The following is a 22,037-nucleotide window of genomic DNA, read 5'->3' as shown; positions in this document are numbered from 1 at the left end:
CTTATGAACTCAGGTGACATTTCTCACTGTCACATCCACAGCCTTTAATCGCAGGAGAAGGCAGCTATCCACCAAGCACCCAGAGGCAAGGGGGGGGGGGGTCCAGGGGATGATAGGCCCATCCCTCCTGTACTGTGCCCAAGAAGTGGTGGCCAGCACAGTTCACTGGACGTTAGTGGGGGCTCAGGTCGTGGGTGCTGGCGCTGAGGGTCCGAGGGGCCTTGTCCAGATGCCAGCTGGGAAACTGGAGACAGGCACAGGGGATGGTTGGAGGGGAGGTGAGGGGCAGGTGCTACGTCCACCCTCCAGCTCCAGGTCCAGCCTTGCAGCCAACTGTCCACCCCCCTCGCCTCTACCCCAAGTAAAACCCATCTTTGCTCCTGTCCTGGGTCTCTTCTAACACCAGACCACCACCTGCTGACTCCAACACCGGCCCGACCGCCCTGCCTTTGCCTCATCTCTGCGCCTATCCACATGGCTCCCTCCATTTTTGACCCAGATGTCCCCTCACCTGAGTCCCAAGAGCCCTGGGGGCATCCACGTTCAGTGTGTTGAGTGACATGGCTCTCTTCATTCTGCAAAGGGGGCAGCAGGGAGGAAATGAGTGAATCCAGGAGTGGCCCCCCTCCACGAGGGACCTTTCCAGCACAGGGTTTGATCTGTGTGTATCACAGGGGAGATGGGAGCTATGGAAGGTTCTTGAGCAGGATGGGGGGTGGGGTGGGCTGCGGATTCTGCTGATGTCAGGGCTCTTTGCTGACCTGATCAACACTCACCCGGCCGCCCCCTCGCCTCGGAGACGGGAGACCAGCTTCTCACTTCCTCGCCTGATAGACTCACGGATCTTGGAGAGTGAGCTGCTGCGGCGAAGGGCCTGGGGAGGGGCCGGGGATGCTGCTCAGTCCCCCAAGCCCATGCAGTCCCCACACCCACCCCAGGAGCCGAAGCACAGCCCGTCCTCACCTGTTCTGCATCACCAGCTGTGCCTGTGTTGGGGGCACCTAGGGGGAAAGATGGGGGACACTGAGATGGGGACATAGAGAAGCCACCAGGAGGGAAGGCAGGGGCGAGGGGCTCACCTAGAGGGGCAGGTAGGTCCTCCTTGTGGAGGATTTCTTTGTACAGCTCTTCCGCTTGTTGGTACTTGTTCTGTTTCAGGTAGGCTGTGGCCTGCGGAGAAGGGAGTGTCTTGGGTGATCTTGGCTCTAGTCTGGGAACTTTTCAGACCCCAGTTCCCAACACTGCATCCAGTCCCGTTTGTTTGTTTGTTTGTTTTTTGTAGAGACAGGGTCTTGGTATGTTGCCCAGGCTGGTCTTGAACTCCTAGCCTCAAGTGATCCTCCTGCCTTGGCCTCCCAAAGTGTTGGGGTTACAGGTGTGAGCCACCACGCCTGGCCCCACTTTCTAATGTGCTGACCTGGCCGTATCCCTCCCCTGCCTAAAGCCTTGCCCTGGGGCAGAGTGGGTTTGGAGCTCGGCCCTACTTCCTGCCCGGGGGATGGAGGGCAGGCAGCCTCCTGTTTCTGAGCCTGTCTGCTGTACTTTGGGCTGGTGGCATGGCCTCTGTGCCTCAGTCTTCTCACATGCCAAGTGCAGCGACAGCTCCCACCTCATAGGGACGCTGTAAGAACTAGCGATGTGGGGACCGGGCTAAGAGGGGAGCCGGCCACAGTGAGCTCAATAAATGTCTGCTGCTGCCATCTGTGCCTGCCAGCTTCCCCTTCACTGGCTGTCCTCTGGCTCCCGTGGACTTAGCGTTTCCTGATTCCGTGTTCTGTGCTGAGCCAGCTCCTGTGTCTGACACTTGCTCCAAGGGCCCGGCCTGGGGGGACCCCCCCACCCTCACGGTGCTCACCCTGTATCCAACCAGTGGGTGCCTCCCCAGGGCAGGACCCTCCACTCTGGGCCCACTCTGAGCCCCAGGGACCTCACCAGGTTGTTCTTGGTCTTGGCCACGTTGGGGTCGTGGGGCCCGCCCAGTGCCTCATAGATGCTCAGCGCCCGGGCATAGTGCCGCTCCACGTCCTCAAACTTGCCCTGGTTCTGGCACAGCAGGGCCAGGTTGTTGAGCTGCTTGGCCACATCTGGGTGGTCAGCACCCAGGACCTGGGGGCCAGGGGTCACAAGTCAGAGGGATCATACAGGATTGGTGGGACACGTGACATCACTGCTGTATGGTGGTCATGGGGATTACAGGGTCAAAGCAGAGAGTGACCTGAGAGGTTGGGGGCTGGGGACACAAATTATACCATCGAATGGGATTACCAAGGTCAGAGGTCACGGTGGTCCAGAAACGTGGGGGCACAGGGTGAGATGGGTAGGTCAGGGTTGGGCTTGTGCTGGTGGCCATGAGGGGTTGGAAAGGCTGTGGGGGGACCCAGTTGGGGGGTGGTGTGTGAGGTAAGGCGAGAGGTCAGAGTCAGGGTCAAGACCAAACTGGGATCTCAGAAGGTCAAGGGTGATGGGTTGGGTGATCTAGGCTCCAACTGGGGTCTCCCAGTACCAAACGCAAGGGGCCCGAGGGTCAGGGTCACGATGTAAGTGCTCAGGATCCATGCGGAGGGCTACATGGGACAAGGGGTTCCTCGGGGTTGGGTAAGGGGGATGGGACCTTCTCTCGGATCTCCAAAGCGCGCTGGCACAGGGGCTCTGCCTCCCGGTAACGCCCACGCTTCCCATAGAGGACGGCCAGGTTGTTGAGCGTGGCGGCCACCTGCGGGGTTGGGGGAGGCACAGGTCAGGGATGGGCAGGCATGGTCCCACTTTGGCCCCACTTCGTCTCCCTGGGGCCCCACTCACCGCGGGGTGCTCAGGGCCCAGCGTCTGCTCCCGGATCTGCAGGGCATCATGGAGAAGGTCTGTGGCTTCTTTGTACTTGTTCTGGTCCCTGTGGGGGGCCCCAGGAATGAAGAGCGTTAGCCAAGGGTTGGAACAGCTGCAGCCACAGGGGCTGGGTCAATCCTGGCAGGCCCAGGGAACCTGGCTGAACCAAGCATGGGTGGCACCCTTTGGGGGCCTTTTGTGGGCCCCTCCATACCTCCCAATTCTCTAACACTGGGCCCTGTACCCCCAGACCTCTGCCAAGCTTCTAGCCACCCCAGGTCTCTTGCCTGCTCTGTTGGGGTCCCTGGTGTCCGTGCTCTCTGACTCCTCTCTGCCTGGCTCAGTGGCCCCCCCCCACCCCCATCCCTGTCCCACTCCCTCTTTGCCGTTCTCATAGCAGGAGTCTTCCCTTCCTTTCCCATTCTGGCTGTCCCCTCCCCTGACCTCCCCAGGTGCTCCATGGTGGCAGAGGGGGCACCAGGAGCCTTACACTTGCACCCAATGGGTCCCTGCCGTTCCTGCCCCCAGCCATGGCCGGCCACAGCGCTCACCGGTACACCAGCGCCAGGATGTTGAGCATGGTGGCCACGTCGGGGTGGCAGTGGCCCGAGCTGCGCTCCAGGTCCTCCAAGGCCTGGCGGCACAGAGGCACCGCCACCTCATAGCGGCCCTGCCCCGCGTACTGGATCACGAGGTTATGCAGGGTCCGAAGGCGGGCAGGGATCTCATAGCCACCCTGCTGAGCCGCTGCTGCTCCTGCGGCCTCGGGACCTAGGTGGGGCGGGGTGGGCTCTGGGTCACTGCAAGCCTCCTAAGCCTCCAGTCTCGCACGAGAGGACACGTGCCCCAGAACTGCCGGACTGCCTAACTGGCCCCTGGGACTCTGGGCCCCCACGCTAACTTCTGAGACAGGAGTCACTAGCATCTAACCAGCTGGTGGGATGCATCCTGGCCTCGGGACAGGAACACGGCAGCCCACCTGCCCTGTGGGATGTGAATAGGCGGCTATCCTGTGTTTGTGGCTCCCAGCCTCACCTGCACTGTCACATTCAGGGTCCTCCTGACCCTGCCCTCACCTCCCCATCCCCTGCTCAGAGACTTTGGGGTCCTGCAGCTCAGAGCCCCCTCCCCACCCTGGCCTGCCATCCCCTGTGGCACGTACTCCCAACACCCACCTTTCCTCTCCTCCTCCTCGCTGGGGAACAGGGAGGCCAGGCTGTCTCGGCGCGGCGGGGACTCAGACTGCTGCAGGGACAGGAAAGTGGGGGGCCGGGGCGGTGGGGGCTTGTTTCAGAGACTGGGGCCCTGGATCTATCTCAGGTTTTTTGTTTTTTTTTTTTTTGAGACGGAGTTTTGCTCGTTGCCCAGGCTGGAGTGCAATGGCGCGATCTTGGCTCACAGCAACCTCCACCTCCTGGGTTCAAGCCATTCTCCTGCCTCAGCCTCCGGAGTAGCTGGGATTACAGGCATGTGCCACCACACCCAGCTAATTTTGTATTTTTAGTAGAGACGGGGTTTCTCCATGTTGGTCATGCTGGTGTCGAACTCCGGACCTCAGGTGATCCGCTCGCCTTGGCCTCCCAAAGTGTTGGGATTACAGCCGTGAGCCACCACACCCAGCCTATCTCAAGATTTGAGGGAGGTGGTGGTCACGAGCGTCAGAGGCCCCCTGGGGGACTGGTGAGGCTTGGGGGCTTCGTGGAGTAGCTAGTGGGGGCATCTGTGGAAGTTCTGGTGGGTCTGGGGGCTCTGTGGAGGGTTGGGGGACTGTGGCATTCTAAGGAGGGTCTGGGGAACTGGGATTCTAAGGAGGGTCTTGGGGACTGTGGGATTCTAAGGAGGGTGTGGGGGACTGTGGGATTCTAAGGAGGGTCTTGGGGACTGTGGGATTCTAAGGAGCGTCTAGGGGACTGTGGGGCTCTGTGAAGGGCCCAGCGCCCCCCACCTCACCCTGCCCGTGGCACCTGGCTCTCCGCCGGTGGGTCGTACTGTCGCAGCTGCCCCAGGAACTCCAGGTGGCGCTTCTCCTCCTCCAGCTGGGCCACAGCCTCCTCGCTGGCCCGAAGCCGCCGCTGCGTCTCCTCCAGTTCCTCCCGCAGCCACACGTTCTCCTGGGCCAGCCGCCGGGCCTGCGAGCGCAGCCGCTGCTTCTCTGCCTCCAGTGCACCCACATGTGCCGACAGGGCCAGCAGCACCTGCCCAGGGTGGGGGTCCCAAGTCGAGGTTGGTTCCTACCCTGCCAGACAGCCCCTGACCCAGCCTAGGCCTCGAATCAGGCCGTAGCACCCCACTACTATGCACGACACCCCCAGATTCTGCAGAGACTCTGCCAACATGGCTCCAGTGCCCTCAGAGGCTCCCAGGGTCCCCTCTGATTTCACCCCCAAACTTGCCCTAGAACCCACAGTTTACTGAAGAATGCCATCTGGTTCAGGGGTCCCTGTCACACACAAGGACCCCCTAAAGCTGCCAAGGGACTCCATCTCTGACCTGGAGCCTCCCCTTCCCAGGCCTGTTCCCCTAGGCCTCCCCCTGCCCCAGATGTTCCTCTCTGCCATACTTTTTTTTGTTGTTTTTTGGGACAGTCTCTCTCTGTCGCCCAGACTGGAGTGGAATGGCACGATCTCCACTCACTGCAACCTCCGCCTCCCAGGTAATTTTTGTATTTTTAGTAGAGATGGGGTTTTGCCATATTGGCCAGGCTGTTCTTGAACTCCTGACCTCAAGTGATCCGCCCACCTCGGCCTCCCAAAGTGTGCCCCTCTGCAATAGTGAACCCCTCTCCCAGACCCCTGCATACCTGGCCCTCCCTCCGCCCTCAGCTGACCCTCCCTCAGCTCCCCACCCGGCCCCCTCATACCTGGGCCTCGCCCAGCCCCAGCTCGATGGCCTCCAGCGAGTGGCTCACCACCTGCTGCTTTTCCTCCAGCATCTCCAAGCCGGCCACCGGGCCCTGTCCCGCCAGGGCCTCCGCCAGGTGCCCAACCAGGCCATGGTGCTCTGTCCTCAGCGCCTCCAGCCCCTGGACCACTTGCCGTGTCTGCCGCACCAGCTCCTCAGGGCTCAGGCGCTCTGGGCCCAGCCCTGCACTTCCGGGAGCCGCCACCTGCACAGACATTGTTGCTCCTGGGGAGCAATGGTGAGGGGTTTGGGGAATCATTGCCCAGGCCAGTCAGTTGGCCCCCAGCCTCTATTCCCATAATTGCCATCAGGACCCCTAACTTCTCCCCATCCTGGCTCTTCCCTGCTCCACCCATCCTGGCCAGCCCTCTGCCTCCACACCCTCTCCATCCCAGTCTCCACACCCATCCCAGCCAGCTCTCATCTGGAACAGTCTTGTCTACCTTCGTTTGTCCTCCCAACCCAGGGTTCTGCCCTGAGGACAGTTCCCAAATCCTATGTGTAATTAACCAAGAGAGGGCAAACAGCTAGCCTGGGGTCCCCCATCTGCCCTCAGCTCACCTGGCCAGCCTTCCCCACCCCAAGGCCCTTGGATCCCCTGGCCCAGAGCTCCTGGTTGGCCGTGTGACCTGGGACCAGAGGCACCTTCCTCTGCTGGACGAGTGGGGCGAGGCGTGTGGAGGCGGCAGCCTCTGCGTGAGCTCATTCTTAGGGTGTTTTTGTTGGGAACCAGTCAGACCACTGGGGGTGGGTGGGGTGGGAGGCGAGGGCCCAGGGGCCAGGGCCCCCGGAAGCCCAGGAGGCCTCTAGGTTGGGAGGAATGAGGATGGGGCCATGTGTTGGCTCCCAGGCAACAGATGGACCCTGGGGGAACAGGGGCTCCACCCTCCTCCATCAGACAAGCTTAGCCAGCCCAGGGCCTGTCGGGACACATGTGTGATAGGTGTGGTCCAGGGATGTCACACTGGCCATGTGACAGCTGAGAGTCTGAAGCCCAGCTCATAGTGGGCGGGGGCCCCCCTCTATGGGACTTCATGTGGTTGTATGTGGGTGACAAGGTCACAGAAACTTAGCTGGTGGTGCCTCTGGGGTCCTCATAGACACACAAACACACTCCTCAGAAACATACCTCACATACCCATACCCTCCCTTCTTAAAGACACAATGCAACATACACATTTTCCTCTCCAAAATACAATTTGACACACGCACTCTCCCTTCTCTCCAGTACAACATGGGGCCAGGTGTAGTGGCTCATGCCTGTAATGCCAGCACTTTGAGAGGCCAAGGTGGGCAGATCACTTGAGGCCAGGAGTTCGAGACCAGCCTGGCCAACAGAGTGAAACCCCGTCTCTACTAAAAAAAAAAAAAAAAAAAATTAGCTGAGGTGGTGGCGCATGCCTGTAGTTCCAGCTACTTGGGAGGCTGAGGCAGGAGAACTGCTTGAACCCAGGAGGCAGAGGTTGCAGTGAGCCAAGGTCGTGCCACTGCAATCCAGCCTGGGCGACAGAGTGAGATTTCATTTAAAAAAAAATAAAAACACGGTACACACACGCACTCTCCCAGAAATATAGTTACACACACACACACACACACACTCCCTCATTAGAAACACAATGTCGGCCGGGTGCGGTGGCTCACACCTATACTCCCAGCACTTTGGGATTTTGGCTGAGGCAGGAGGATCACTTGAGCCCAGGAGTTCAAGACTAGCCTGGGAAACATACTGAGACCCCATCTCTACAAAAAAAAAAAAAAAAAAAAAAAAAAAAATTAGCCGGGTGTGGTGGTGGTGTACCTGGAGGTTGAGGTAGAAGGATCACTTGAACCCAGAAGGTTGAAGCTGCAGTGAGCCATGATAGTGCCACTGCACTCAGCCTGGGTGAAAGAGTAGGACCCAGTCAAAAAAAAAAGAAAGAAAGACAACATAATATACATTCTCCTCTTAGAACACGCACTCACTTTCTCCTATTAAATATACAACTCAGTACAAACTTACATTTTCCTTTTAGAAATACAACCTAAGACAACACACTGACTCAGGCACACACATATACTATTCTTTCAAAAACAATCTGTATATACTCCCAACACACAGGTATATTCTCTTAGAAATAAAAACCAAGCCCAGGTGCGGTGGCTCACACCTGTAATCCCAACACTTTGGGAGGCCGAGGTGGGTGGATCAGTTGAGGTCAGGAGTTTGAGACTAGCCTGGCCAGCATGGTGAAACCCCGGCTCTACTAAAAATACAAAATTAGCCAGGCATGGTGGTGTGCGCCTGTAGTCCCCAGCTACTTATGAGGCTGAGGCACGAGAATCGCTTGAACCCGAGAGGCGGAGGTTGCAGTGAGCCAAGATCACGCCACCGCATTCCAGCCTGGGTGACAAGAGCAAAACTCCATGTCAAAAAATGATAATATTGTTTTAAAAAAAAGAAAGAAAAGCCAACCCATGCAGAAACTAACTCTGTCTCTCCCACTCCCCAAATCACTCACATTCAGACCATCTCCTTGCACTTGACCGTGACACTCGCTGTCCCCCAAACTCACACGGCTCCCAAGCAGCCAACTCCCTACAATGCGCCCAACGCACCTCCAGATGCACACACTCCCAAGATTCACTGTGGATCCCTCGCCAGTTTCCCCACTTCCTCTCCCTCCCACTCCAGGCCTGGCCAGCAGGGACTCCCACACCTACACGCCATACACACACGAGTACTCGGATTCAGCTCCACTGTCGGAACAGAGAGCTGTGAATATGCGTGGAGGGATGCTACGTTCTCGCACACTTCACTCAAGCCACTGCATCCACCATAAGCAGCCCAGCGGTTTTTGTATGTGTTGTACACACACGACCACGTACAGTAAGGGTCCTGTACATTTTGTGCATCACAGACTTGATCGTCATTGATCTCTCTCTCTAGATATATGTATGTGTATATATGTGATGTATATATCAACCTTTTTAAAATTTTATTTTATTTTTTTGAGACTGAGTCTTGCTCTGTTGCCCAGACTGGAGTGCAATGGCATGATCTTGGCTCACTGCAATCTCTACCTCCCAGGTTCAAGCGATTCTCCTCCCTCACCCTCCCAAGTAGCTGGGATTACAGGCGCCTGCCACCAAACCTGGCTAATTTTTGTATTTTTAATAGAGACGGGGTTTCACCATGTTGGCCAGGCTGGTCTCGAACTCCTGACCTCAAATGATCCACCCCCGGCCCCCACCTTGGCCTCCCAAAGTGCTGGGATTACAGGCATGAGCTACCGCACCCAGCCAACTTTTTTTTAATTTTTAAAAAACTAAACTATATCTGGCTAATTTTTGTTTTTTGTAGAGACGGGGTATCACCATATTGCCCAGGCTAGTCTAGGATTCCTCGGTTCAAGCAATCCCCGCCACCTCAGCCTCCCAAAGTGTTGAGATTACAGGTATGAGCCACTGGACCCAGCCAATCTCTATGTGCTTGTGTATATCACACCATACCTAGTCTCACACCTCACACACAAACATCATAAATGGTTGAACTCACAACCACTCAGGTTCATCAAGAGTCATCCTGACAACCACAACCATTCTTCACACAATTTTGCCGATGTAACAACCTCCCTCCATAACCTCAGACACAGCCTTACACACACCACTCCACAGCCAGACTGACAACCACAGCAACAAATACGGCTCAACCACAGCCATCCAGCACTCGGGCTGTGTCCCAGACACACACCAGCTCCCACACTCACACAGAGCCCTGTGTGCACAACCGCACAGCTGATAATCATAGGCACAGTCCCACACACCGATCCCTGACACGGACCCCCTTTTCCATCCTGTCACCCACTTGGAGGAGCATCCCACTTAAATGTCCACGTCTCCACTCCCACCTCCCACAAACTCTCCGTTGCACACCACTGCCAGCCACGGCATTGTTGCAGATCACACACCCTCCAGTTCCTCTGTACACACACACACATGCACACACGGCTTCACACACCTCCACACCTCACTCATCCAACCCCGAGGTTCCAAGCGCACCGTCCCACGAAACAGCCCCACTTCTGGACACAGTTCCGCCCAGCCCCATGCACCATCAGTGACACACAATCAAGTCAATCACAGTCACCTCTCACTGATCCAGTGCCACACTGTCCACCACACACACACACACACCCCAACAGGCAGAAAGACAACCACAGCCGCAAAACCTCTTGGTCAACAATCACACCTAATCCTACAACCAGTTCCACTCCCTGCGATGAAGACAGCCACACACACAGCCCCACACATGCACATCAGGCCAAGCAGAAAGTTGACTGCAGTCGCACTGGCTCTTGGTCATAAAGTGCTACTGACGATCCAATTCTACACACACACCATTCCAGTCACAGGTCACCCATGTTTTCACATTGCTAAAAGTGTCACGTCGTACACACAGTCCCATCACAGGGTTACACGGAGGACAGTCGCTTTCACCCTCATACCCACAGCCTGACACACACTCTTGCACACACACAAATCCTCACACACACACAGGCAGGCAGGAGACTCCCATCGTGGCCCAACCCCGCAAGCCGCACCAACTTACCCTGGCCTGCCCAGCCCCGCGCACCAGGCTCACCCGCCGTCACAAGGGCCCACTCCCTCCCCCTCCCTCCCCCTCCCAGGCCCCGCCCCGTCCTCGCTGTTTACCTGCGCTGGGGTGGGGGGCGTGCGACCCCAGCCAGGCCTCCAGATCCCGGAGAGCCCCAGGACGGGGCAGGGGGCATCCGGGAGCCCCAAGGCCCTTCCCCGTCTCAGGGCGAACGGGCCCAGGGTTGCTCCAGGCCCCATCCTCACCCTTCGCCCCCACCCCCCATCATCGCGGCTCTCCGAGAGTTCCGCGCCCCACTCCTGGCGCCCACCTGACCGCTGGCGGCTCCTGCCGCACTTCGCCCCACTGCGCTCGGTCGCGTCCCGCAAGCCAGGCACGCCCCGAAGCTCCCGCTGCGCCGGGCGTCTGGGACCGCGGGCGGCTCCTCGGAGGGGCGGGGCGGCCGGGAGCCACGCCCCCGCAGGTGAGCCGGCCACGCCCACCGCCCGCGGGAAGTTCAGCCTCGTGGCTCCAGCCCCGCGGGAATGGCAGAACTTCGCACGCGGAGCTGGTAACCTCCAGGACACCTCCAATCAGGGTGACTGTAGCGCAGGGGCCTTGGCCAAGCTAAAACCATGGAAACTTTAGATCCCAGACCGGTGGCTTTCTTGCAGTGCCTGCCCTGGAGCCTTTTCCTTGGTTGTATGGCCTGCTTCGATCTCTCTTTCCACAGATCTCATCGTCTTTTGGTCTCTTCTCAAAGGCCACCTCCTCCGGTAGGCCTTCCCTGATTGCCCCCTTCTAAATGGCACCCTTCCACCAAAACATTACATTCTCCTCTTGATTTTTTTCACAAAACTTTTCAGGGCCTAAAATTATTTTATTTATGTATTTATTTATTTATTGAGAGAGAGTCTCGCTCTGTCACCAGGCTGGAGTGCAGTACCGCTATCTCGGCTCACTGCAACCTCCACCTCCCAAGTTCAAGCGATTCTCCCATCTCAGCCTCCCGAGTAGCTGCGACTACAGGTGTCCACCACCACGCCCGGCTACTTTTTATATTTCTAGTAGAGACGGGGTTTCGCCATGTCGGCCAGGCTGGTCTCAAACTCCTGACCTCAAGTGACCCTCCCGCCTCGGCCTCCCAAAGTTCTGGGATTACAGGAGTGAACCACCGCCCCCGGCCCCTAAAGTTATTTTATATAACATATATCACATCATTATGTTATGTTATATAATATGCATTACGTTATTGGCAAGAGAATGTGATATCTAAGAACTGGGCTCGGGTTCAAATCTGATTCCGGCACTTACTTGCTGTGCAGGCCTTGGGCAAGTAACTTAACCTCTCTGTGCCTCAGTTTCCCTAGTCAATAAAATGGAAATAGTCTAAGGCTTTGAGAATTGAATGTTAACTAACACAGGGACAGTACTTTGAGACACAGTCTCGCTCTGTCACCCAGGCTGGAGTACAATGGCGCTATCTTGGCTCACTGCAACTCCCGGGTTCAAGTCATTCTCCTGTCTCAGCCTCCCGAGTAGCTGGGATTACAGTTGCCCACCACCATGCCCAACTAATTTTTGTATTTTTAATAGAGACAGGGTTTCGCCATGTTAGCCAGGCTGATCTCGAACTCCTGACCTTAGGTGATCTGCCCACCTCGGCCTCCCAAAGTGCTGGGATTACAGGCGTGAGCCACCGCGCCCAGCCAGGACAGTACTTTTATCAGGGCCTCGCACATAGAAAGTACTTAGTAAATACTCGCTACTGACTGCATATTATGGGTTCCTTTTTCTCCTCTACTATGTCAGCTCTGAGGGCAGGGCTGTATATTGTCAGCACTGTATCTTCAGCAAGAGCCTGATGCAAAGTTGGTGCTCAATAAATTGTGACTGAATGAAGGAATCAAGTCCTAGAATAGTAAGCTGGACAAAGCTGGGAGGACACGATTCTAATATAACTTGAGGACGGCGCAGTGGCTCACACCTGTAATCCCAGAACTTTGGGAGGCCGAGGGGGCTGGATCACTTGAGGTCAGGAGTTCGAGACCAGCCTGGCCAACATGGTGAAACCCCACCTCTACTAAAAATACAAAATTAGCCGGGTGTGGTAGCGCACGCCTGTAATCCCAGCTACTTGGGAGGCTGAGGCAGGCGAATCGCTTGAATCCCAGCGGCAGAGGTTGCAGTGAGCCGAGATCACACCATTACACTCCTGCCTGGGCAACAAGAGCGAAACTCCATCTCAAAAATAAATAAATGCATACATATATACATGGCTCAATGCGTGCTGTACCCCGGTCACTGCACTATGGGATGCTTCCAGCAGAGGGCGCTGCTGGTCCGTGGACCAAACTCCAGACTCGGCACAGCTCCCCACTCCCTCCGAATGGCAGCCAACGGAGGGTTGTCTACTTCCCTGTTGTCTGAGCCCCAGTGCTGATGCTTCCTCCTCCAGGAAGCCCTTTCTTACCTCCCAGGTTTCCAGCCTCTTGGGCTCCCACATCCAGCCCTGCCAACTCTGGGTCATCAGTGTTGGGAGACAGGTCAGTCCCATATTAGATTATGAGCCCCAAGAAGGGAGGAGGGGCCATGTCAGTCTCCATTGTGTCCCCAGTGCCACCCAGCACAGGCCCAACACAGAGAAGGCATTTGGGAGAATGGGTGCTGATTGAATCATGGAAATAAAAATTCAAACTCATATCCTAACTACTCCAGCATTTTTTTTTTTTTTTTTAAGACAGAGTCTTGCTCTGTTGCCCAGGCTGGAGTGCAGTGGCACGATCTTGGCTCACTGCGTAACCTCCGCTTCCCAGGTTCAAGCAATTCTCCCGCCCCAGCCTCCCAAGCAGCTGGGGTTACAGGCCCGCCATCATGCCTGGCTAATTTTTATATTTTTGTAGAGATGGGGTTTCCGATGTTGGCCAGGCTGGTCTTGAACTCTTGACCTCAGGTGATCCACCCGCTTCAGCCTCCCAGAGTGCTGGGATTACAGGCGTGAGCCACCATGCCCGGCCTACTCTAGCTTTTTTAAAAGACAGGCGTCACTCTGTCACTCAGGCTGGAGTGCAGTGGCAGTCATAGCTCACTGCAGCCTTGATTTCCCAGGTTTAAGCAATGCTCTCTCCTCAGCCTCCCAAGTCCCAGGTAGCTGAGACTACAAATGCACCACCATACCCAGCTACTTTTTGTTGTTTTTTGTAAAGATGGGGGTCTCCCTATGTTGCCCAGGCTGGTCTTGAACTCCTGCCCTCAAGCGATCCTCCCAAAGTCCTGGGATCACAGGCATGAGCCACTGCGCCAAGCTCCAGCTATTTCTTTCTTTCTTTCTTTTTTTTTAAATTAAGACAGCATCTCACAGGGAGTGGTGGCTCATGCCTATAATCCCAGCACTTTGGGAGGCCGAGGAGGGCAGATCACCTGAGATCAGGAGTTTGAGACCAGCCTGACCAATATGATGAAACCCTGTCTCTACTAAAATTACAAAAATTAGCCGGGATTGGTGGCATGTGCCTGTAATTCCAGCTTGTCAGGAGGCTAAGACAGGAGAATCACTTGAACCAGGGAGGCGGAGGTTGCAGTGAGCCGAGATCGCGTCATTGCACTCTAGCCTGGGCAACAAGAGCAAAACTCCGTCTCAAAAAAAAAAAAAAAAAAAAAGACAGTGTCTCTGTTGCCCAGGCTGGAGTGCAATGGCGTGATCTTGGCTCACTGAAACCTCCATCTCCCAGGTTCAAGTGATTCTCCTGCCTCAGCCTCCAGAGTAGCTGGGATTACAGGTATGCACCATCACGCCCGGCTAATTTTTATATTTTTAGTATAGACAGGGTTTCGCCATGTTGGCCAGGCTGGTCTCGAACTCCTGACCTCAGGTGATCTACCCGCCTCGGCCTTCCAAAGTGCTAGCTCCAACTATTTCAACAGCATGGGATTGAGGGGCAGCAGAGCCTTCCCCCTGCTAGCTCCAGCTATTTCAACAGCATGGGATTGAGGGGCAGCAGAGCCTTCCCCCTGCCCCCCATTTTTTTGGCCTCAGGACGCTGGACGTTGGATCTGGATCTGCCACATGCTTAACCACAGGCAGTGCAGGGATTGGAGCCAGGCAGCCCAGGGATGAATCTCAGCTGGGTCATTTGCTAGCTGTGTGACCCTCTGAGCCAAGAAGTAACCTCTCTGGACTTCAGATTTCTGGTCTCTCAAACGAGACTCATAAGGTACCTTACTTTAAGGCTGTGGTGAGGATTAATGTATAATCCCCCAGAAAAGGCTTAGAACAGGGTAGTACCCAGTAAATACTATGTGTGTTGGGGGAGGGCAGGGGATGGAGCCCGGCAGGGAGCCAGGCAGATCTAGGTTTAAATCCTGGCCCTGCCATTTCTGTTCCATGTAAACCGGGGGAACAATGATCTCTGGCTGAGCCTCTGTCTCTTCATCTGTAAAATGGGGATGATCACACACATCACACAGCATTGAGGTGAGGATTAAATGAGATAAAGATTGAAAGAAGAAGAAAGTGTTAACTAAGGAAAGCCTTTCTTGCTTTTGTTGCTGCTGTTGTTGTTTTTGTTTTTTTGAGAAGGAGTCACGCTCTTTCTCCCCGGCTGGAGTACAGTGGCACAATCTCGGCTCACTGCAACTTCCGCCTTCCAGGTTCAAACAATTCTCCTGCCTCAGCCTCCCGAGTAGCTGGGACTACAGGCACGTGCTGCCATGCCCAGCTAATTTTTGTATTTTTAGTAGAGACGGGGTTTCACCGTGTTAGCCAGAATGGTCTTGATCTCCTGACCTCAGGATCTGCCTGCCTCAGCCTCCCAAAGTGCTGGGATTACAGGCGTGAGCCACCACACCTGGCCAGGAAAACCTTCCTTTAGGCCAGCCCTGTTCCAAGTACTTTTGCACAACCCCAACAATGGCTGATGTTTGAGTTCTTACCCCAGACTGGCCCTGTGCCAACTCCTATATACAAATTGTTAATCCTCACACCAGCTGCCATGATTCGCTCCATTCCACAGGTGAAAAAGATGAGGCACAGAGAGGCTGAGTAACTTGTCTAAGGTCACACAGCCAAGGAGTAGCAGAGCCCCAGCATCTTTGTAGCTGACCCCCCCAAGGTAGGCACTATTACCAGCCCCACCTAAAAATGAGGAAACTGGCCGGATGTGGTGACTCATACCTGTAATCCCAGGGCTTCAGGAGGCCGAGGCAGTAGGATTGCTGGAGCCTAGGAGTTTGAGACCAACTTGGGGAACATAGGGTGAACCTATCTCTACAAAAAAAAAATTATTTTATTAGTATTTTTTTGAGATGGAGTCTTACTCTGTCGCCCAGGCTGGAGTGCAGTGGCGTGATTTTGGCTCACTGTAACCTCCGTGTCCTGGGCTAAAGCAATTCTCCTGCCTCAGCCTCCTGAGTAGCTAGGATTACAGGAACCACACCTGGCTAATTTTTTTGTATTTTTAGTAGACATGGGGTTTCACCATGTTGGCCAGGCTGGTATCAAACTCCTGACCTCAAGTGATCTGCCCACCTCGGCCCCCCAAACTGCTGGGATTATTGACGTGAGCCACCGGGCCCAGCCTGTTTATTTTTTTGAGATGGAGTCTTGCTCTGTCGCCCAGGCTGGAATGCAGTGGCACAATATCAGCTCACTGCAACCTCCGCCTCCCGGGTTTAAGCAATTCTTCTGCCGCAGCCTCCTGAGTAGCTGGGACTACAGACATGCGCCACCACCCCCGGCTAATTTTTGTGTATTTTTAGTATAGACAGGGTTTCACCATGTTGGTTAGGCTGGTCTCCAACTCCTGACCTTAAATGATCTGCCTGCCTTGGCCTCCCAAAGTGCTGGAATTACAGGCGTCACCCACCTGCCAAAAAAATATTTAAAAAAAAAATTAGCCATGTGTGATGTTTCACATGTGGTCTCAGCAACTCAGGAGGCTGAAGCAGGGGGATTGCTTGAGCCCAGGAGTCTGAGCCTGCAGTGAGCTATTATCATACCACTGCACTCCAGCCTGAGTGACAGAGTGACAGCCTGTCTAAAAAAATAAATAAATAAAAAAGGAAACCGAGGCTCAGAGAGGAGAAATTGCTTGCATATCCAACATGGCATTCAACAAATACTCCACCCTATCCCTTAAGGCCTTAGTTTGCCACATCAGGAAAATGGGTACATAGGGTGGGAGCTTTTCTGTTTTCACCTTCTGGCCATTATTTTTTAATTTAAAAATTTTAAATTAAATTTTTTAATTTTTTAAATTTTTTAATTTAAAAAATAATGGCCAGGAGTGGTGGCTCACGCCTGTCATCCCAGCACTTTGGGAGGCCGAGGCAGGTGGATCACTTGAGGTCAGGAGTTTGAGACCAGCCCGGCCAACGTGGTGAAACCCCGTCTCTACTAAAAATGCACACAAAGGCCGGGCGCGGTGGCTCACACCTGTAATCCCAGCACTTTGGGAGGCCGAGGCGGGCGGATCACGAAGTCGGGAGATCGAGACCATCCTGGCTAACACGGTGAAACCCCGTCTCTACTAAAAAATACAAAAAATTAGCCAGGCATGGTGGCGGGCACCTGTAGTCCCAGCTACTCGGGAGGCTGAGGCAGGAGAATGGTGTGAACCCGGGAGGCGGAGCTTGCAGTGAGCCAAGATCGCGCCACTGCACTCCAGCCCGGGAGACAGAGCGAGACTCCATCTCAAAAAAAAAAAAACCAAAAACAAAATGCACACAAAAAATTAGCTGGGCATGGTGGCACGTGCTAGTAGTCCCAGCTACTCGGGAGGCTGAGGCAGGAGAATCGCTTGAACCCGGGAGGCAGAGGTTCCAGTGAGTCAAGATCGCACCACTGCCCTCCAGCCTGGGCGAAAGAGTGAGACTCCATCTCAAAAAAAAAAAAAAAGGGAATGCAGTCAGAAAAAACGTTCATAGACATAGAGAATAAAAGACTACAGAGTGAAAGTAGGCGTTCTCTCTCCCTGATCCCCGGACACCCTTCGCGCAAGCAAACCTGATGACCGTTTCCAATATCCTTCCAGAGATGTTCCATGAATATGATTGTGTGTGGATGTACGAGTGTGTGGACCCATTTAAGAAAAGCACACCTGATATAATCCTTACCTGTGGAGGAGGACAAAATGATGGGCCTTGAACTTTGGGTGTGGCCATGTGACTTGCTTTGGCCAATAGCAGAGGGGCACAAGTGACAGTCGTGTCAGTTCTGAGCTTAGGCCTCAAGAGACCTTGAACATTTCTTTTTGCATCTCAGCATCGCCATGAGACGGGCTTCCCCTGAGAGGTTCCTCTCCCCTCAGCCTGCACTCCACAAGGTTCCCATATGAAGCAGAGCTTCCCATCTGAGCCCAGCCTGGATTGGCCAACTCTCAGCCAACCCGACATCCATTTTTGAGCTATTGACCGGGCATGGTAGCTCACACCTGTAATCCCAGCACTTTGAGAGGCCAAGGCAGGAGGATTGCTTGAGACCAGGAGTTTGAGACCAGCCTGGGCGATATAGCAAGATCCCCATCTCTACAAAAAAAAAAAAAGTTAAAATGAGCCAAGTGTGGTGGTGCACACCTGTAGTTCCAGCTACTGGGGAGATTGAGGTGGGAGCCCCAGAGATCAAGGTTGCAGTGACCTATGATGGCACCACTGTATTCCAGCTTGGATGAAAAAGAGTGGGGCGAGAGGTGAGAACCTGTCTCCAAAATAAAAATGTACCAAAATAAAATGTAAAAAACCATGAACCAAAAATAAAATGTAAAAAAATAAAAATAAAAATAAATGGCCAGGCGCAGTGGCTCATGCCTGTAATCCTGGCACTTTGGGAGACCGAGGTAGGTGGATCACCTGAGGTCAGGAGTTTGAGACCCGCCTGGCCAACATGGTGAAACCCCGTCTCTACTAAAAATACCAAAATTAGCCGGGTGTGGTGGCGGGCGCCTGTAATCCCAGCTACTCGGGAGGCTGAGGCTGGAGAATCACTTGAACCGGGGAGGCGGAGGTTGCAGTGAGCTGAGATCACGCCATTGCACTCCGGCCTGAGCAACAAGGGCAAAACTCCCTCTCAAAAAAAAAAAAAAAAAAAAAAAAAAAAATTAGTTTTTCCGATTGCAGCGCCATGTGATGAGGGTCTCTAGTTCACGCTCGCAGCCATGCGGTCCGAGGGCCCGCTGCAGTCTGTGCAGGTCTTCGGTGGCAAGAAAACAGCCACAGCTGTGGTGGACTGCAAACGCGGCGATGGCCTCATCAAGGTGAACGGGCGGCTCCCGGAGATGATCAAGCTGCGCACACTACAATACAAGCTGCTGGAGCCAGTTCTGCTTCTCGGTCTCGGCAAGGAGCGATTTGCTGGTGTGGACATCCATGTCTATGTGAAGGGTAGTGGTCACGTGGCCTAGATTTATGCTCTCTGTCAGTCCATCTCCAAAGCCCTGGTGGCCTATTACCAGAAATATGTGGATGAGTCTTCCAAGAAGGAGATCAAAGACATCCTCATCCAGTATGACCAGACCCTGCTGGTAGCTGATCCCCGTCGCTGTGAGTCCAAAAAGTTTGGAGGCCCTGGTGCCTGTGCTTGTTACCAGAAATCCTACCGATAAGCCCATCATGACGACCAAAATACACCTGTATAATAAAGTTTTTCAGGGATTTTAAAATTTCAAGAAACAAAATTAGCCGGGCGTGATGGTGCACACCTGTAACGCAGCTACTCCGGAGGCTGAGGCAGGAGAATCGCTTGAACCTGGGAGGTGGAAGTTGCAGTGCGTCAAGATCGCACCACTGCACTCCAGCCTGGGCCTGAGTGAGAGTCAAAAAAAGAAAACAAAAAACAGTTATTAGGCCAGGCGCGGTGGCTCACGCCTGTAATCCCAGCACTTTGGGAGGCCGAGGCGGGCGGATCACGAGGTCAGGAGATCGAGACCATCCTGGCTAATGCAGTGAAACCCCGTCTCTACTAAAAATACAAAAAATTAGCTGGGTGTGGTGGCAGGCGCCTGTAGTCCCAGCTACTCGGGAGGCTGAGGCAGGAGAATGGCGTGAACCCGCGAGGCGGAGCTTGCATTGAGCCGAGATTGCGCCACTGCACTCCAGCCTGGGCGACAGAGCAAGACTCCGTCTCAAAAACAAAACAAATAAACGAAAAAAAAAGTTATTGCATTTGGGGTAGTGTGTTTCAATAAAAAGAAAAAAGAAAAAAAAAAAACAACGAAGCAACAAAAGCCAAAGCAGATATTTATCCAGGACAATTCACAGAGTGGGAGCGGGCTGGAGCGCCTCCCCAATTAGGGTTGTCTATTTTTTTTTTTTTTTTTTTGAGACGGAGTCTCGCTCTGTTGACCAGGCTGGAGTGCAGTGACACGATCTCAGCTCACTGCAACCTCTGCCTCCCGCATTCAAGCGATTCTCCTACCTCAGCCTCCTGAGTAGCTGGGACTCCTAGCACTAGCCACCACGGATGTGCCACCACGCCCGGCTAATTATTGTAGTTTTAGTAGAGATGGGGTTACACCATGTTGGCCAGGCTGGTCCGAAACTCCTGATCTCGAGTGATTTGGCCGCCTTCGCCTCCCAAAGTGCTGGGATTGCAGGCGAGCCACCACGCTAGGCCTGCCAGTTAGGGTTTTTTATTAAGCTAAAAAGGACCCGGCAACACCCCCTAGGTGCCCTTCAGAGGCCTCCAATTGGTTACAGATTATGAAGGATTGGCTCACGACCAATCAGAGCCCAAGTGGAGACCCGGTTCGCAGTCAATCAGAGCCTGGAGTGGTTTATTATCAAGGGAGGGAGAACATAGCCTGTATGCACCTGTGGCTCTCCTGCCTCTATGAACTGACTGCACCTGCTATTCTGTTGCTTATGCAAACTGGCTATACCTGATGAACCCACAGTTATCCCAATTCCCTATTCTTCTGCCACACCAACACTTTGGGAGGCTAAGCCTGGAGCCCTGGAATTGGAGGCTGCAGGCTCACTTGAGGCTGGGAGTTCAAGACCAGCCTGGGCAACATAGCAAGACCCACGTCATCTGTACAAAAAGAAAAAAAGAAAGAAAAAAAGGAATCTTAAGAGACAAAAGGTTGAGCAAAAGAAATCAGACAAATGGGCCAGGCATGGTCACTCATGCCTGTAATCCCAGCACTTTGCGGACTGAGGTGGGCAGATCACAAGGTCGGCAGTTCAAGACCAGCCTGACCAACATGGTGAAACCCCGTCTCTACTAAAAATACAAAAATTAGCCAGGTTGTGGTGGCACGCATCTGTAATCCCAGCTACTCAGACGGCTGAGGCAGGAGAATCGCTTGAACCCGGGAGGCGGAGGGTGGCCTGGCCTTCTTCTTTTTTTTTTTTTGAGATGGAGTTTCACTGTTGTTGCCCAGACTGAAGTACAATGGCACTATCTCGGCTCACTGCAACCTCTGCCTCCCGGGTTCAAGAGATTCTCCTGCCTCAGCCTCCCAAGTAGCTGGGATTACTGGCATGCATCACCACGCCCGGCTAATATTTGTATTTTTAGTAGAGATGGGGGTTTCACCATGTTGGTCAAGCTGGTCTCGAACTCCTGACCTCAAGTGATCCACCCACCTAGGCCTCCCACCACGCCCAGTGAGAACATTTTCTTGGAGGAGAGAGAGACATTCACTGGGAGGGGACATGAGAGAGTTTCTTTGGGAGCTGGTAGTAGTCTCTATTTATATCCTGGTGATGCTTATTCACATGTACACGAATATAAAAGTTCATTGATTTTAAGATTAGGGCACTTCACTGAATAGAAATTATGCCTCAATAGGCCGGGCACGGTGGCGCACACCTGTAATCCCAGCACTTTGGGAGGCCTGGGTGGGCGGATCATGAGGTCAGTAGTTCGAGACCGGCCTGGCCAACATGGTGAAACCCCGTCTCTACTAAAGATACAAAAAAATGAGCCAGGTGTGGTGGCGTGCGCCTATAGTCCCAGCTACTCTGAAGGCTGAAGCAGGAGAATCACTTGAACCCGGGAGGCAGAGGTTGCAGTGAGCCGAGATCGCGCCATTGCACTCCAGCCTGGGTGACAGGGTGAGACTCCGTCTCAAAAAAAAAAAAAAAAGGAGGGAAGGAGGAAGGAAGGAAGCAAAGAAAATAAATTATGCCTCAATAAAAAAAATAAATTTGGCCAAGTGCAGTGGCTCACGCCTGTAATCCCAACACTTTGGGAGGCCGAGTCAGGAGGATCAAGAAGTCAGGAGTTTGAGACCAGCCTGGCCAACATGGTGAAACCCCGTCTTTACTAATAATACAAAAATTAGCCAGGCATGGTGGCACATCCCTGTAATCACAGCTACTCAGGAGGCTGAGGCAGGAGAATCGCTTGAACCTGGGAGGCAGAGGTTGCGGTGAGCCGAGATCAGCCATTGCACTCCAGCCTGGGCAACAAGAGCAAAACTCAATCTCAAAAAAAAAAAAAAAAAAAAAAGAGTAGATTTGAGAAAATAAAATATGAATAAGTGTGAACATTCATACACTCCAAATATAACAGTTCCAATAAAAATACATTTGAAACGATAATAGAATATAAAAACAGGCCAGGTATGGGCCGGGTGTGGTGGCTCACGCCTGTAATCCAAGCACTTTGTGAGGCCGAGGCAGGCGGATCACGAGGTCAGGAGATCGAGACCATCCAGGCTAACACAGTGAAACCCTGTCTCTACTAAAAACACACAAAAAGTTTAGCTGGGTGTGGTGGCAGGCATCTGCAGTCCTAGCT

At 54.0% G+C, this 22,037-nt stretch overlaps 2 protein-coding genes and 1 pseudogene across 7 annotated transcripts in view; 2 read left to right on the top strand and 1 right to left on the bottom strand.

Moving 5' to 3' along the window:
• Positions 1–26: 26 nt before the first annotated feature.
• On the bottom strand, positions 27–10,778 carry KLC3 (kinesin light chain 3). 5 transcript variants are annotated; one of them, NM_001132668.1, is given in 14 exon segments: positions 27–244; positions 512–575; positions 578–579; positions 776–874; positions 964–1,001; positions 1,080–1,170; positions 1,933–2,106; positions 2,612–2,713; positions 2,800–2,887; positions 3,375–3,594; positions 3,999–4,068; positions 4,788–5,018; positions 5,684–5,949; positions 10,629–10,741. In NM_001132668.1, coding segments are annotated over 13 exon segments (1,509 nt in total). In that variant the 5' UTR covers positions 5,942–5,949; positions 10,629–10,741; the 3' UTR covers positions 27–172.
• Positions 10,417–22,037, top strand: part of CKM (creatine kinase, M-type) — a 36,397-nt gene continuing 24,776 nt past the window's right edge. The window contains exon 1 of one of the 2 annotated variants that reach the window (XM_054540701.2): positions 10,417–10,781. Coding sequence is in view for 1 of the 2 variants with exons in the window: in XM_054540700.2 (XP_054396675.1) it covers positions 10,933–11,073 (141 nt within the window). In the remaining variant the exon portion in view is untranslated. Of the gene's footprint in view, positions 10,782–10,814; positions 11,074–22,037 lie in introns of those variants that run through there. The other variant, XM_054540700.2, reaches the window with a different exon arrangement.
• Positions 18,438–19,338, top strand: LOC100432537 (small ribosomal subunit protein uS9-like; annotated as a pseudogene).

Source organism: Pongo abelii, chromosome 20 (genome assembly GCF_028885655.2).
Source record: "Pongo abelii isolate AG06213 chromosome 20, NHGRI_mPonAbe1-v2.0_pri, whole genome shotgun sequence".
NCBI lineage: Eukaryota > Metazoa > Chordata > Mammalia > Primates > Hominidae > Pongo > Pongo abelii.
Note: the sequence above shows the minus strand (reverse complement) of the source record. Positions and strands in the feature narration are given on the sequence as shown.